Source organism: Apodemus sylvaticus, chromosome 21 (assembly GCF_947179515.1).
Source record: "Apodemus sylvaticus chromosome 21, mApoSyl1.1, whole genome shotgun sequence".
Lineage (NCBI taxonomy): Eukaryota > Metazoa > Chordata > Mammalia > Rodentia > Muridae > Apodemus > Apodemus sylvaticus.
Window position 1 is genome coordinate 35,929,112 of NC_067492.1, and position 15,669 is coordinate 35,944,780.

General features: G+C 50.3%; 1 protein-coding gene across 6 annotated transcripts in view; it reads right to left on the minus strand.

The window, feature by feature from the left end:
* Window positions 1-4,079: 4,079 nt before the first annotated feature.
* Window positions 4,080-15,669, minus strand: part of Nlrc5 (NLR family CARD domain containing 5) — an 85,179-nt gene continuing 73,589 nt past the window's right edge. For all 6 annotated transcript variants that reach the window (XM_052167149.1, XM_052167145.1, XM_052167148.1 and 3 more), the window contains 12 exons: window positions 14,661-14,744; window positions 14,039-14,122; window positions 11,321-11,404; window positions 9,390-9,473; window positions 9,071-9,154; window positions 8,880-8,957; window positions 8,063-8,146; window positions 7,909-7,980; window positions 7,594-7,677; window positions 6,419-6,502; window positions 5,986-6,069; window positions 4,080-5,491 (listed from right to left, as the gene is read on the minus strand). In XM_052167149.1, coding sequence (XP_052023109.1) covers window positions 5,389-5,491; window positions 5,986-6,069; window positions 6,419-6,502; window positions 7,594-7,677; window positions 7,909-7,980; window positions 8,063-8,146; window positions 8,880-8,957; window positions 9,071-9,154; window positions 9,390-9,473; window positions 11,321-11,404; window positions 14,039-14,122; window positions 14,661-14,744 — 1,009 coding nt within the window. In that variant the 3' untranslated portion in view covers window positions 4,080-5,388. The remainder of the gene's footprint in view (window positions 5,492-5,985; window positions 6,070-6,418; window positions 6,503-7,593; window positions 7,678-7,908; window positions 7,981-8,062; window positions 8,147-8,879; window positions 8,958-9,070; window positions 9,155-9,389; window positions 9,474-11,320; window positions 11,405-14,038; window positions 14,123-14,660; window positions 14,745-15,669) is intronic.

The window sequence follows — 15,669 nt, forward strand, 5'->3', positions numbered from 1 at the left end:
TATTACTCACCCAGGGAAAGTGCCGACACATTAAAGTGCCGACAGTTTCAAGGCAGCCCATCATAAAAGGCCTACTGAATAACTCCATTTTAGGAAATGTCCAGAAGAGACATACACACAGAGGTAGAAAGGGGATTCTAGGGCTGGAGAGATGGCTCAGCGGTAAAGAGCACTGACTGTTCTTCCGAAGGTCCTGAGTTCAAATCCCAGCAACCACATGGTGGCTTACAACCACCTGTAATGAGATCTAACACTCTCTTCTGGGGTGTCAGCTACAGTGTACTTAGCTGCAATCTTAATTTATTAATATAAATATAAAATAAATTGATCTTAAAAAAAAAAGAAAGAAAGGGGATTCTAGTCTTCTGGGCCTGGGAGAGAGAACAGATGTGGAACAGATGTGGTTGCGCTTTGATTCAGAGTTTGTTGGAGGGAAGAAAAAAAAAAAGGTTTCAAATTAGAATTTGGATCTGGAATGTTTCCAAAGGCTCATGTGTTGACATCTTACTCTGTAAATATCATTTCGCTATTGGGAAGTGCTGGAATTGTGCAAGGGCTTTACCACCACCTCTCTGTTCCTTCGACATCATGAGGTGTGATGTTCTGTCTTCCTGAATGCCCAGCAGCAACAGAGCCTGCATACCATGAGCTCGCATACTGGGAGCCAAAACTACAGCCCAGAGGAAATCCTTTTCAGGGCTGATAGCAAGTGTTTTGTCACAGTGATGGGAAGTTGACTAACAGTTGTGTAACTCTACAGAAACCCAAAGGACATGCATATTTTAAAGGGTAAGTGTCATACATGTTGGTTATTGTCTTAAGGTTTAACTGCTGTGCACAGACACCATGACCAAGGCAACTCTTATAAAGGACAACATTTAATTGGGACTGGCTTACAGATTCAGAGGTTCAGTCCATTATCATCAAGGCAGGAGCATGGCAGCATCCAGGAAGGCATGGTGCAGGAGACGCTGAGAGTTCTACATCTTCATCTGAAGACTGCTAATAGAAGACTGGCTTCCAGGCAGCTAGGATGAGGGTATTAAAGCCCACACCCACGGTGACATACCTACTCCAACAAGGCCAAACCTCCAAAAAGTGCCACTCCGTGGTCCAACCATGACAGTTAAATCTCCATAAAGCTACCTTACAGCCAAGGGCAGGGGTCAGAAGACACAGGCCAAGTGTTTGTCTCAGGTTAGTGTCATGCGCTGCGTGCGAGATGCAAGACCAGACAGTGAAAGTGAAGTTCCCTGTGTCTTGGGAGCATAGAGAATTTTCTGTACAGTTGGAGGCCTGAACCCCTTAAAGTGCCCCTGTGGGGTGCATGTAACTCAGCATGTGCTTCTGGGGTTTGTTCCCCTGGTGCTGGTTCCTGGCCAGACTGCTCAGAGTAACTCAGGTGGCCTGTGCCCTTCCCTATGTCTGTTAAGTCAAAGCTATCCCGAGCACATCACCCACCAGGACCTGGCTGGGCCTCAGGTATGTGGGAGGGGAAGGGACAGAGGGAGTTAGGATTCTCGTTTGTGTACCAGTACCCTAAAGCTAGTCTCATGAGATCATGTGGGCTCAGTGAAGGCAGTTTTTACCTGGGTTTAGACCACAGCTGGGCTGCCATCACAGGAAAAGCTTCCTCAAGTCCCAATAGGATCAAGAGTGCTCGGATGGTGTGGCCATAGCCAAAGGGGGCCTCCCTTTCACTGTTGATGGCTGGCCACCCACTGGTGAGTAGAGGTGTGACTTACTGGTGACCAATCCACGGGACCTAAGCTGCCCGGTGATCCTCAGCAAGCTGACCACTGAGTAATTTTTCCTGCAAACTCTGGATTCGGTCTTTTTTGTGTAGTCAAAACAGAACCTAGGTGGGGTATACAGGAACACCTCATTTGGGGAAGGAGGTCTTGTCTGCAGAATACCTAGACCAGCAGGTTACTTCAATCCCCTGCCTAGGACAACCCCCCAGCCTAGGACAACCCCCAGCCTAGAACAACCCCCAGGGACTCTTTTGGCGCCTTGGAAATGCAGGATGCCAGTCCCAGGAGGCTCAGGGCTTGCCAAAGCTGAGCCCTCACATTGGGAGCGTCTTCAATTCCCCCAAGGCAGTTTGGAACAGTGGCTTCCGGACAGCCGTGTGTGTCGGGGACAGAACAGACAAAGCAGTGGAGGGAGACTTCGGGTCTGAAATAGGCATCGTAACTACAGTTCCCACCGGGAAGATGGACATTTATGCAGACTGCGACCCACTATGACGATGAGCAAGTGACAAAGAACACTTCTCCCAAGCACTCCCAGGCCAGGCCACGCCCTTAGCACCAAGAAGGCTCTCCCACTTCTCACTGGCCTACCAGTGACTGGGTTTTATTTGCCTCTCTCTGTATTTTTAAACGGAGTCTACTGGAGGAAGCCAACCATGACACCGGGCCTTACTTGCTTTAGATGAAAACCTGCCAAGGTTCCCAAGCAGGTAGGCGGCAGGAAAGGAAGTTTCTCTAGGAAAAGAACAAGGAATTGGCACACTGACTTGAGGTGGGCCTAGCCAGCTCTTTGCCAGTGAGCCTGTGGTGTGTTTTGAGGGCCACTGTTGTTTCTTGGAGTTTAGAACTTAAGCAGAGTTAGAGAAAGAAAGCCCTAATGTGCCGGGCAGTGGTGGCGCACGCCTGTAATCCCAGCACTCTGGGAGGCAGAGGCAGGCGGATTTCTGAGTTTGAAGCCAGCCTTACAGAGTGAGTTCCAGGATAGCCAGGGCTATACAGAGAAACCCTGTCTCGAAAAAACCGAAGGAAAAAAAAAAAAAAAAAAAGAAAGCCCTAATGAAAAACAAGGACAACAAAGGCAGGACTATCTCTGCATTCTGGGTTCCCTGTCCTCGGAGACTCCTCTGCGCATGTCAGTTGGTCTGGCACGTCTAGTGGATGTGCTTGGTTCTTTTTCAAATTTAACTATCCTGTCTTCAGTCTGGGCTAGACAGGAGTTAGAACAACTCCTGTTAGCAGACCTGACAAGAAAAGGGAAACAAAATCGGACCAGGGATTTCTTGGTAAACGTCTTGGATCTCTACCCGCTAATGATGTTTTTGCAATGATGGCACCAGGTGTGCCCCTATTCTGTCCCGATAACAGTGTCCCGGTATGATGGATGGGTGTTTGGCACTTGGCCGGAGGACTTTCTCCTCATGCTTGGCGGGATGCCGGAGACAATGTAAGGGCCAAAAAAAGTCAGGGCCAAGTCATCCTGGTGAGCCACAAGTATGCTTCCACATACCAACGCTTAGCCATAGCCTTCTTTCTAGTGAGTTCTACTAGGAAATCACTGGTGGGCCAATCTGCCCTCTAGTGGCACTGAGCCATAACTGCACCCTACCGGCCTGGCTTTTCCCAATGTAGGAGGAGGAGGTGCCATTCTATCTCTTGGGGCATCTCTGCACCCTTTACAACACTCAAGCCTGAAAGATAAAGGGAGATAGAATATAATCAGCACCTACTTCTTGTAGCAGGGACTTTGTTCACCTTGCTTTCCTGATGTCACCAGTTAACTTGTCTTGTGTCTGTACATGTGCGGGTATGTATGTATGTATGTATATATGTATGTATGTATGTATGTATGTATGTATATATGTATGTATGTATGTATGTATACACTCTATGACTCCCTCCATCCCCGCCCCATAGAGTCTCTCATAGACCACGCTGGCCCGGAATTTGAAATGTAGCAGAGAGACCATGAACTTTGACTCTCCTCCCTGTATGGCCCAAGTTCTAGGGCCTGGGTTGTAAGCATATGCCACCGTGTCTGGGGAAGTCCGAGTTGGGATTTTTATGTGCAAGCTCCCAAATTGAAAATCCTGATCGATTCATAAGAGAGTTGTATTATATAAGACAAGCAAAGCCGTTTCTGCCACCTGAGCTTTGATGGCAGCCTCCTGAGGCAGGTGGGGCATGGCGTGCTGCCCACGGTCATGTGACAGGTAACTTCAACCCATTGTCTTTGCTAGGTCACTTCTGTCTACAGTTTGTCAGTCCACAGTGCACAGGTGGTGCACTTCTGACCTCAGAGAAGCAGGAAACTTATCAGACACCCACTGCAGGCAGGATTATCTGTGTTTATTGATCATTTGACACAGAGTGCTATGAAGCTGTCCTTTCCCCTTTTGGAAGACACAAAACAACATGGAGTTTCAAGTGGTTGCTGAGGTAGTGGGTAGGCTAGGCCTACTGTCCTGGAAGTACCTATCCCTAAACCCTTGGCTTGGCTTTGTCCCTTAAACCAGGAAAGGAGAGAGGAGAGTGAACTGTCCCAAGGTCGGGGTAGCTCCTAAGCCTGGTCTGGAAGTCCTTGGAAGAACCCAATTAACAGAAGGGAGAGTTGAGGCTCTGGCAAGAGGGGACTTCACACTGAGTCCTTGGCATGTCCCAGACCTCTGACCATTGGGCCACTCAATACTTAACTCCATTTTCTAGCACAAGATAAAAAGTTTCTCCAGAATTTCCTTATAAATACTTTAAAAAAAAAAATGGGCCGGGCGGTGGTGGCGCACACCTTTAATCCCAGCACTTGGGAGGCAGAAGCAGGCAGATTTCTGAGTTCGAGGCCAGCCTGGTCTACAAAGTGAGTTCCAGGACAGCCAGGGCTACACAGAGAAACCCTGTCTCGAAAAAAAAAACAAAAACAAAACAAAACAAAAAAAAAACAAAAAAATGGTATTGAGTATTGAGCTTCACATGCTAGGCAAGCATTCTAGCACTGAGCCGTACATCCCCAGCCCTTTCTGACCTTCTGAGAGAGGATCTTCCTAAATTACCCAGGCTGGCCTTGAACTTGCAATCCCTCTGCCTCAGATTCCTGAACAGCTAAAAGGCTGTTCATAGCCTACACCATTAGCTTAACTTCATGCTTTTAAAATAGTAATAAATTAGGTCTTAGACTTGTCTGTGGTCCCCTGGCAAGCTGAGTGTCATGTGATATGGGCATCATGTCATAAGTGGATTCCTGATCATGAGACAGTGCTAAGAGGTTCTGACCAGGTGTCATGCCGCATGCTCCATGTAATGCCACATTTGACCTACTGAGTATGACCTTCCCATGTTGAGAGGTCATGGTGCACCATATATAGCATTTCCTGTATATATGTTCTCATAATACTCTCATAATGTCAATGTCCCATTGGTAACACATGCTATGTATGATATATATGATCCTCTTTTGATCAAAGCTCTCGGTCTCTAAGAATGTGTTCCCTAAGGAGTGTGATGGGGAAAATGTGTTGTTCCCTCCTGGGGCTTTCATAGGATGCTGGGCCCCAACTGAGGTTCTTCTGAGGCCCCTCTGCTGGTGGGTGATGTGGTTGTCACTGGACTGGGCTCATAAGTCTTGAGAGGTCCATTGGGTTCCTCAAAGAGTCTGGGGCTGCTGCTCAAAGAAGGAGAAGTCCAGTCTGGGTTCCTGGCTCTGTAGACTCTGGGCCACTTCAGCAGGAATGGGGTTGTTCCAGAGGCTGTGGGCAAAGACACACAATGGACCTCAGCTCTAGAGTTGGTCCCTCGTCCTCTTGTCTCTGCTCCTAACCTACCTACAGGGCCCGAGGTCACAGCCTAAAGAAGACGACATCATGTCACCCAGCGGAGGTTGTATACATCAGTGTAGCGACCTTAGTATGATGCCCCCTCCCCATTTAGAGTCAGCTAGCCAGGTCCCAGCCTCTGCCCTATCCAGTCCTTTAGTCCACACCGCCTTCCCAGGTAGATACGGATGAGGGCGTTGAGGTTCAGAGACATAAAGTTACAGATGCAAGGTTAACACAGTTGGCAAATGGTATAACTGGGATTTGATCCAGGTCTGCTGGTGGCCAAATTCCTGATGGAATAGTCCAAGTCTCTCTGGATAATCCTCAACCCAGGCTCTACCTCTCCCCATAGGAGTTTGCTTTAAATTGAGGGGTCTGTGTGGCCTTTCCACAACTTAGTTCCCAAGAACTAAGTCATTCATTACCGAATGACTGGGACACAGGATCCCTGGACCAGCCCCCGAGCCAGGAGTTGGGCTCCACATGCTGTGATCCGGTTCTTCTCCAAGCTTTGCAGTGGACAGTGGCAGGGGAAGAGGAAAATAGAGGCAGGCATGAGGCTTGAGGCGGGGTGGGGGGGTTCCTTCTCCATGTCCCATCCCACGCAAGACAAAGTCACCTCTTCCCCCTACTACCAGCATTTATCAGAGGACTCTGACCCCTGGTGGGACAGTAGAAAGTCTGAAGGCTAGAGCATGGGAAGAACTAAGCTTGGCAGGGGCTTGGAACCAGCTTGGGGGCAGTGTTCCAAGACACTGGACAGATTTCTGGGAGGTAAGAGTATTCCAGTAACTTCTGGGTTTGTTCGGGATGAGGGTCCCTTCTGTAGCCCCCCCCCCCCAGGGTGTATAGCCATACTCCACTCTCTTCAGCTGCCCCATCTGAGGCAGGACCTGGGCCAACTCGGCAGCCACCTCATCACCAAGGAGATTCCAGGACAGCCTGCAAGGTGGAGGAGGGGCCAAGTCAAAGCTCTGAGTCAAAGGAGAACAATAGGGGGCGCTGGGTGCCAGCGGTCTCACGCACAAGAGATGTTAGTTCCTCAGCCAGGTGCTTGGGTACCTACCCCTGAAGAATTCTTAGGGTACAGGTGGCTCCTTCCTCCCTTCCACCCCCACCCGATTCCTGAGCATTGTGTTCCTCAGAAAACACAATAAGATGCAAGGTACACCAAGCAAACACCTTGCGGTGATGCCTCCTTGTGATAATGTGTGTCATAATTTTAAAACCGCCCCCAACATTGTTTTTGCTTTAAGAAATTAATCTTCAATGGGAGCATATGTCTGTACTGTTTGTGGAATCTCCGTGTGAAGGGCTCTATAGGGAGGGTCACTGGTCACAGGTTGGTTATAAAAATGGCGGGCTCAAGATTAGCATGTGCTGACCTGCGGCATAAGGAGGGGATTTAGAACCTTGAAGACTGAGGGTTTCGCTCAATAGCATAATACTCACCTGACATGCATGAGGCTCTGGGTTCTATCCTCAAGACAGAAAAAACAAAAAACAAAACTCCCTAAACTATTTAGGACACAGACCTAGAAATCTTCTGGCATTCTGTGCTCTGTACTTTAGGAGTTAGAATTTTCTTCCTCTCTCTGCCCAGGGCCTGAAGTCCCAGCACTTAGGTTTAATGATTTGACAGTACTGCCACAATCCAAGGTCTGAGGCAGTGGGATAGCCAAAGGGGTCACAGCTTGTGTGTGTGTGTGTGTGTGTGTGTGTGTTCTACCAGCTTCTGCCTTCTGCATTAGAACTAGTTACAGGTAGAGGTTCCATAGGCCCTCAGAGAGAAGATCTAAGGCAAAAATCCTTTGCAGTCCAAGTGGCCCGTCTCCTTTCCCACCCCACAGACAAACTGGCTCTGCCCTGTGTCGCTGGGGTGCATGGGGTAAGATTATGAGGCAAGAAAGGGCTTCCCATCTCCAGAAGGGAGGATTAGCAGAGAGGCTGGGACAGCAGTGGCTCACAGTAGGCAGGGTTAGGTCTCCCAGGCATCCTTTCTTCCCCTACCCAGGGCTCACCCAAGCACTCACAAGATTTTTTCCAGGGCTGGGCAGAGCATGAAGGTGGTGGCAAGGTTCTTGGCAGCTTGGTCTTTAATCTTGCAGGACACCAGGCTGGGATGGAATAGGGATGGCCCTTTGAGACGGGACCACAACCAGCAGGTGCCCTTTCCCCATAATGAAAGCCAGAGGGACCAGAGGGACCTGGCCAAGGGGCAAGTCTTAGAAAACCATCTTTCCCCCATTCCCAAGTCCTATCTCTTCAGTGGCTCTCCTGGGAATAAGACTTCACTGAAAGAGAGTCATGGTCCTTCTGCAGGGCCCCAATCAGGGAAGGCTACTCACTCAATGTGTCTAAGCAGTGGGAACCTCCTGGAGAAATGTGGGACACCTCCAGACAGGTTATTCTCCGCCAAGCTGTGGGACAGGATAGACACTAGTCAGAACTGTCCCAGACCCTCCCAACCTGTCTCTCTGCCCAGGAAGGACTTCACCTCACCTGACTTCTTCTATGTGTGGGCATTGCTCCAGGGCCTGGGCCAGGCACAGGGTCCCCTCTGGACCCAGATGGCTGGATGGCAGGCTGTGGAAAGGGCAAGGTGAGAGGGGCCTAGGGCCAGCTCTGGTTGGGAGCCTTCCCTAATCCTCATATTCTTGAAGTTGTGCCTCAGACTAGAGCAGCGACCTTAGCTGGCCTTTGACCCTGTCCCAGCCCACAAAGGACTCAGTAGATGCCAAAGTCCCCAACTTACGGGTCTGATACACTATGTTCAAGGCTTAGCAGCTTCATCTGCCAGGAAGTTAAGCTTTTCATGCTGTTTTTAGTCTTAGCTCTCTTTCTAGAATATGGTGCATACAAGAATCCCAGAGCCAGGGCTGCATGGGACTCAGGAAGCCACCCACGTGACTTGTTGAAGATGGAAAAATGCTCATGTAACTTTTGCACATGGCCTTCCGCTGACATTTTATTCAAAGATCAGAGACTTGCTCTCAAGCTGGAAAGCTTGGGTTGGTGACATCTTTTACAAATGAGGAAACTGAGGCTCAGAAGAGGCAGAAACTTGACCAGGGGCTCCCAGAGATGTTGGGTAGGGTCTACACTAAGCTTAATTTGGGGATGTGGAGCAGTAGCAGGGAATGGCCATGCTAATCACAGGGTGTGGACATGCTAATAAAGGGGCGTGGTCATGCTAATAACAGGGAGTGGCCATGCTAATCACAGGCTACGCCGCTCAACCCATGGCCTGCTTAGATCCCACTTCTCCTGGGTCCCCTCTCCACTGCTCTGTATGGTAAGTTGGCAGGGGAACACTCACCACAGGACCCGGAGTTGTGGGGGCAATTTCTGAGCCAGCCCCAGGGCTGTGGGATCCCCCAGAGCATTGTTGCCCAGTCTGAAAGAAGATAGGATAGAGTGCAGGGCGTGGGCGGTCTGCTCAGGATCCCATTCTGCCCGGTTCTAAAGGAACAAGAAGTCCAGGGGCATGCCACCTGGATAGAGACTCACATGATCTCCTCCAAGTGCTCGAAATAGGTGAGAGTCTTGACCAGCCGCACTCCCCCAGCTGGGCCAATCCTGTTCCCTGACAGGCTGTGGAAGGGGAGCTTATTGGAGCCTCTCTTCCCTCATCCCTCCCCACTACATTTGCATAAGTGATGCAGCCACGCCCCCCTCCTGATGGCACACAAACAATCAGAGAACAGGGCTTAGGAAATCACAATTCTGGGCACCAAGACTGGGAGAGCTTCCCTTTCCCAGTGCTGGCCCAGGCCGGGGGTCATGGTATAGTCCTTTGCAGGCTCTTTTCAGTGGGGCTGAGACTCACTCTAATTTCCTGAGTTCTGGCAGTCTTGGCAAGATGGCAGCTAAGTGCTGGGTACCCACGTCTCCGATCTGGTTGTGACTCAGGCTTGGGGAGAAAAGCAATGATGAAAAACTATCAGGTTGTCTCTCCCATCTTACCTGGCCCACACCCCTCCTGGTTAAGACACACAGAGAAAGGCCTCAGTTCGCATGGGAGTCTCGCCACCCCATGTTTGGATGGGACTCCCAACTCTTGGTGTTTGTTTAGGATACTCTCCCTGTTGTCATCCTAAAATCTTTCCTGATACTCTTGCATAGCATCTTGGGGAGTCCAAGGGTCTCCCCTAGAGTTGCTTATGCAGAGTGGGAGCTTCTAAAGGGGTGGGAGTAAGAAACAAAAGGGATACCTGAAGGGAGACACCCTGCCCCCTTCAGTTTTTCCTGCCAAAGTTGCATGGAATCTGGGGGAAGGGCTGGCAACTTGTCTCAGCTCCTCCAAGCTGTCAGCAACCCTGAAGCGTGTCAGAAGCCACTGTCACCAATGCCATGCCTGCTCAGCCCAGAGAAGCAGAGCACAGGCTCAGAGGGGCAGAAAGGCTTTTCTGCAGTTGCTGTGTACAGAACCCTCCAGATGGCCGAACCTATATTCTTCCAGAAACTCATATGCCGCTCACACATGAGTTTCCTCTGGAGGAAAGTAAGCAGAGTAATACTGACTACTCCCAGCGTCCTGGGTAAGAAGATGGAGCAGCAGAGACCCACAGTGATGTTCAGGCAAGACAGACATGATGCCTAAAGCCCCTGACCTGAAACAGTGATTATAATCCTCAGCTTTGCCTTGTTCGCCTGGGCCCCAGCAACAGAGTTCCCCAGGATGGCAACTGGGTTCCCCAGTTAAGGCATCTGAACTGAAACGGGGCTTCCTCCATCATCATTACCACCACCACCATCACCACCACCACCACCACCACCACCATCCTCATTATCATTATTGCTGCCTTTCCTGCACCTGGAATGGTATTGCCTGTATGAGAAGCAAGAGCTAAGCTAAACTAAAAGCAAACTAAATTACCCAGATTAATAGTTTGCCTTCTTTTTCTGGAGGTTGGGCTTTTTGTTTTTTTTGTTTTTGTTTTTGTTTTTGGTGTGTGTGTGTGTGTGTGTGTGTGTGTGTGTGTTTGTACATGAAATTGTAGCAAACTGCCTTGCAGCTGGTTGGTTTTGGATCCTGTGTGCCACCCCCACCCCTCCAACCCCCCACCTCCCCACCCTCCAACCCCCAACACCCCCAACCCCCCAACACCCCCACCCCCTAACCCCCCCTAATCCCCCCCCCTGCGTGTTAGTCATATCACCCTGCATGTTAACTACAGGTCCTGCCAGAGTCAGGCTGGGCCTCTGACAAAACTGAATGCCCGTGGCACCACTGGGGTTTGTTTTAGTCACAATATTTAGTGTTTGGGGTAAACCACATCTTAAGAGAGCGTAGCATTCTCTTGTCAAATATGTGGGGGTAGGGTGGGGGGGGATGGGAGGGGGGGTGGTATCCCAGGTGAGATTAAGTCCAGCCCCTCACCTCCCACAGTGCTGCCTCTGGCCCTTAAAACCACCACCACTGGGGTGCTCACTGGAAACCCAGGATCTGGGCACCTGGGCTGGTACAGTTCTAATTTTCATTTTAATACAAATCTGCGGAAAGTCCTATGCACATGAAGGGCTTCTATGGGACTCCAAGCCCAGTCTGCTATGTTACTTCTGTATCCAGGAAGCTGGTGGCACTGGGAGGTAAGGAGGCCAGAAAAATGGGCACCAGCCCGAAAGGGACAGGGATGTCCCCAGAGGGAGCCACCACAGGTTCCAAAGGAGGTGCCCAACGTTTCCCTGGATGGTGTCCCAACACCAGAGCCGACCAGGGGTCCCCTCTCGCTTTCCCACTGGCGGCTGAATACTCACCAAAGGTCCTGCAGCAGGGTCAGGCGGCATAGCCCTTGAATGAGCGAGGCCAGAGAGGAGGCTTCCAGTGGCAAGTGACTGAGGCTAGAGAGAGGAGGCTGGATGAGCTTTGCACGCCTGGGGTGCAGTCTGAGCCCCTGTGCAGACAGGCTGGAGCTGAGCAGACCCACAGCCCTCCAATGTAAGGCGGGAAAAGCAATGGCACCCGTGACTTGTGCATGGACTACTGAGTCACATGGCCAGCGGTTCTGTGTTCTCAACCACATGCTCAGACTGGTACTGAGCAGTAAGAGAGATCACATAAACAGCCGCCAAAGACTGGGCTAAGACCATCTTGAAATGTGGTTGCACTGTTATGTCCATTCTACAGGAACACTGAGGCTCAGAGGGGAAGGGAACCTCCTCAGGGTCATAAGAAGAAGCAGCAGTAGCAGTAGCAGCAGGAATAGAACCTAAAACCTTAGGACCCCCTTTCTGGGCCCCGAGCCATGTGTTCCCCACTGGCTAGTGAACCCAAGGTCCCCAGCCTGAGCACTAAAGAGAAACAAATGGCAGGGCTTCTCCCAAGTGAATGCGGCCACCCTCTGCTCACAGCACTTCACCAAGCATTATTTCACTTAATCCTCATAATCCCAGGAAATCAAAGCTCAGAAAGAAGACTTAGCCTAGAGGGGTGAAGTGTGTGCCCAAGCCAGCATGGCGGTGTGGCAGCAGGACTTGGCCAACTGCCTTGGTTTCCTAGGGACACGGTTCTTAAGGACGCGTAATCAGTGCTGAAATGGCCCAGGCTCAGCCAGCAAAGACCATCAACAGCCTGTCAAGAGCCTGTCCACCTGAAGGGTCTGGCTCTGGGCGGGGCCCTCTCCCCTAACCCGAGAACAGCTGGAAGAAGCTGGCTGGGTTTGAGGAGAGCTACTAATGGCAGAAGACATGGCACTGACAGGTCTGGCTTCTGTGCACCGAGGACCCATCCCCTTCTTTCAGACAATGAGGAAGTAAGTGGTGAGGAGCAGCCTGAATGTCTGGGACTCACGACAGAGCGTGATGGGCAGGGTGGTCCTCCCTATAGAGCCACCAACCCCTAGCCTTGGCCAAGGCTTGGGGGGCCACACAGATGAGTAAGCCAGTGAATGACCTTATTGGGCGGTCTTTAACCATCCATAGAAAACTTTGGGAAGATTCTAGAAGGCTGAGTAAGCAGTGAGTAACCAGGGGAAACCCAGGCAATAGCTCCATGGAAAGACAGGTGGGTTCTGTAGGGTCCAAGGTTTCCTAATGTCTCCCTCCCATCCTCACAGTTGTCCCACAGATGCGCTAAGAGGGACAGACTAGGGGCATGCCGGCACTGCTGGCTACTGTCCAACTGTGTGAGCACATATGTGGAGAGAAATCTGGAAAACAGTTCACAAACTGACTGTTGGGGACATTTTTTGAAGACGTATCATCTCCAGGGGATTTCATCCTCTTTGTTACAAGTTTTTGAAATTATGGAACATTTTGTAAGCAGGACGTATTCTGGGTCATCAGAAAAACAGATTTAAAGCAGAAAACGCAGTTAGATGTGCTCACGAGAATGTGCCTGAGCTGGGTCTGTGCATAATGGGACTATTATTTTTTTTGGGGGGGGGTTGGCTGTTTCTGGCATCTCTATGAATCTGATGCTTGCAAATTACTAGGAGAGTAAAAGTAGAGTTAGTAAGAAACAACTGTGGCTGGCAGACGGCTCCATAGATCAAGGTACTCAGTACCAAGCATAAGGATCTGAATTTGATCCATGAATCCCAATTAATGGAAAGAAAAAGCCACTCCCAAAAGCTATCCTCTGACCTCTGCATGTTCACCATAGCATATGAGCGTGCACACGCATGTACACACACACACACACACACACACACAATGTTAAAAGAAGGAAGAGAACTGCAGGTGGCAGGGGCACAGGGTGGGGGGGCAGGGATGTTCTGCCCAGAGTTTGTATCCTCTCTTCTATAACAGCATCTTAAACTCCACCTAAGTCCAGAGGACAGGCAGGCCTTTGATCCCACCTAGCCAAAGAGTCAACTGAGAATTTAGGGGCGGGGCATATATGACTGAGCTCATTCCCTAAGTCTCCCACTGATCACAGGGATAAATGGGCACTTGCCCGTTCCACTAAATTAGAGGAAAGAAAGCCACAGAGGGTGCTGGGTGGGAGAATGTAGACCAGTAACTGGTCCTTGGAGCAGGCCATGCCTGAAGTTAGGTTGCCTAACAGTTTTCTATTTAAAAAAAAAAAAAAAGTGAACCAAATCTTGCCTTGCTGGCTTTGAGTTGGGGCATTCGGATGTTTCCAGAGACCAGGCATCCTGATGACACTCAGCTAGGCAGTGAAGTGGAAGTGTGTGTGTGTGTGTGTGTGTGTGTGTGTGTGTGTGAGAGAGAGAGAGAGAGAGAGAGAGACAGAGAGAGAGAGAGAGAGAGATCCAGAGACTTGGGGTGCATTCAGAGGGAGGGAGAGAGAGGCGCAGGGGCTTCTAGGCGTGCTCCATATACCCCTCTATATGAACCCCACTCCCTCTCCTCCCCATGAACACCCCTCCCCCTCCCTAGAACAAGTCCCCCAACTCTCCTCTCCATAAACATCCTCACCCACTCCCTTCTCCATAAATGTGCTCCCATTCACTCCTCCCCCATTATTATATACCCCTCCCCCCTCTTCTTTCCTCCCCACCCCTCACTTACTGCAGCCTCTTCAGTCTGCAGGTTCCCTGAAGGGCTCCTGTCAGTAGCTCTGTGTGCTCCTCACAGACACTGTTGTTAGAGAACCTGTAGGGACCAAGCAGAAGGCTCCATTCAGGCAAGTCTCCTGGAGAGACACTGCCCTCCTTGTCCAGCCAAAGGCCGGCTAATTGGGACTGCAGATAATAGGCCAGGCTTTCTTCCCAGCCCCCACCCCAGGAGCATTCCTGGTCCCAAGGGCTAAGCTCTAAGGTCCCTGCAAGAGGGGTGCCAGTCACAGCTGGGCCAGATAAGAAGGATGCCAGGTGAAGGCTACAGAGAAGACTCAGGACCCGTGAACATACAATGATTCCTCTGTCCCTTTGTGCTTTCCGTACCCTGCATTTATCATTCACTGGGGCAGAGTCAAGTCCCATTTTGACAGATGTGCAGTTCCAAGCCACCAAGTGAGGGGGGAAGAAAAACCCAGCCAAAGACACTCCATGGGTCAAGGGTAAAGCCAAGACAAGGGACAGAGCATTTGACCTGGGGACTGGCCCGAGGCTCAGCCGGGGAGGACAGACAGGTTCGAGTGCCTCTGCACCCCACCAGGGGCTCAGCTGTCCTCCCAGTCACCCAGACTTACTCCAGCTCTTCCAGATGGTGGCAGTGTCTCAGACCAGATGCCAGGTGGGCAAGGCTCTCTGTGCTCACTTGGCTGAAGGTCAGGCTGTTGGGAACCAAAGAGTGGCAGGTCAGAGCCTCAGGCCATCTGAAACTGACTGCAGAGGCTGGGAGTGGCTCTCGGAGACTGTGGTTAGGGGACGCCTGTCCTCTGCAAATCGTTGCATCCTGGACTAATTAAGGACGCTGGAGCTGTCCCCTAGCCCTCCTTAGTCACTGTTGGATGCCATGCTAATTACCGGCTGTGCTGTTTGTATAGTTCTCAACCTTCTGAAATCAGTCCGACAGCTCCAAAGGGGTTTTTGATTGTTTGTTGCTGCTTGTTTTTGAGACAGTCTATCTCAGTGTAGCTCTGGCTGTCGTGAACTCACTATGTTGAGCAGGCTGGCCTCTGATTCACAAAGATCAGCCTGCCTCTGCCTCTAAGTGCTAAAATTAAAGGCGTGCACCATCACCCTCTGCACAAGTTCGTGAGGGTTTTTCTTCTTTTTATAAACTTTCCCTCCACTTAAGAATTTTATTTATTTATAAAAATGCATTAAGGGAAAAGTAAGGAAAACCGAGAGTGGGAGGTGTTCCAAGGGAGGAATGCCAAGTTTCTCTATTATTTGAAAATTCTGATTTATTTATTTTAGTCCATTGGTGTGTCTGTGTGTATATAAGTGCATGTCACTGTGTCTGTATATATGGAGGTCAGAGGACAACTTTTGGGAGTTCTCTTCTTCCTCCATGTGGCCTCTGGGAGTCTAAACTTAGATCCTTAAACATGGCAGCAAGCGCCCTTACCCACTGACCCATCTCACCAGCTGAGAGTTCCTAGATGTAATCAGTCGCACTAAACGTCAAGAAATCCCATTTGCATTGGGCAGTGTGGTTCATTCTAGTAATCCCAGCAGTCGAGGCTAGGGCAGGAGGGTGGAGAGTTCGAGGCTAGCCTGGGTTACATATTGAGACCCTGTCTCAAAATCAAA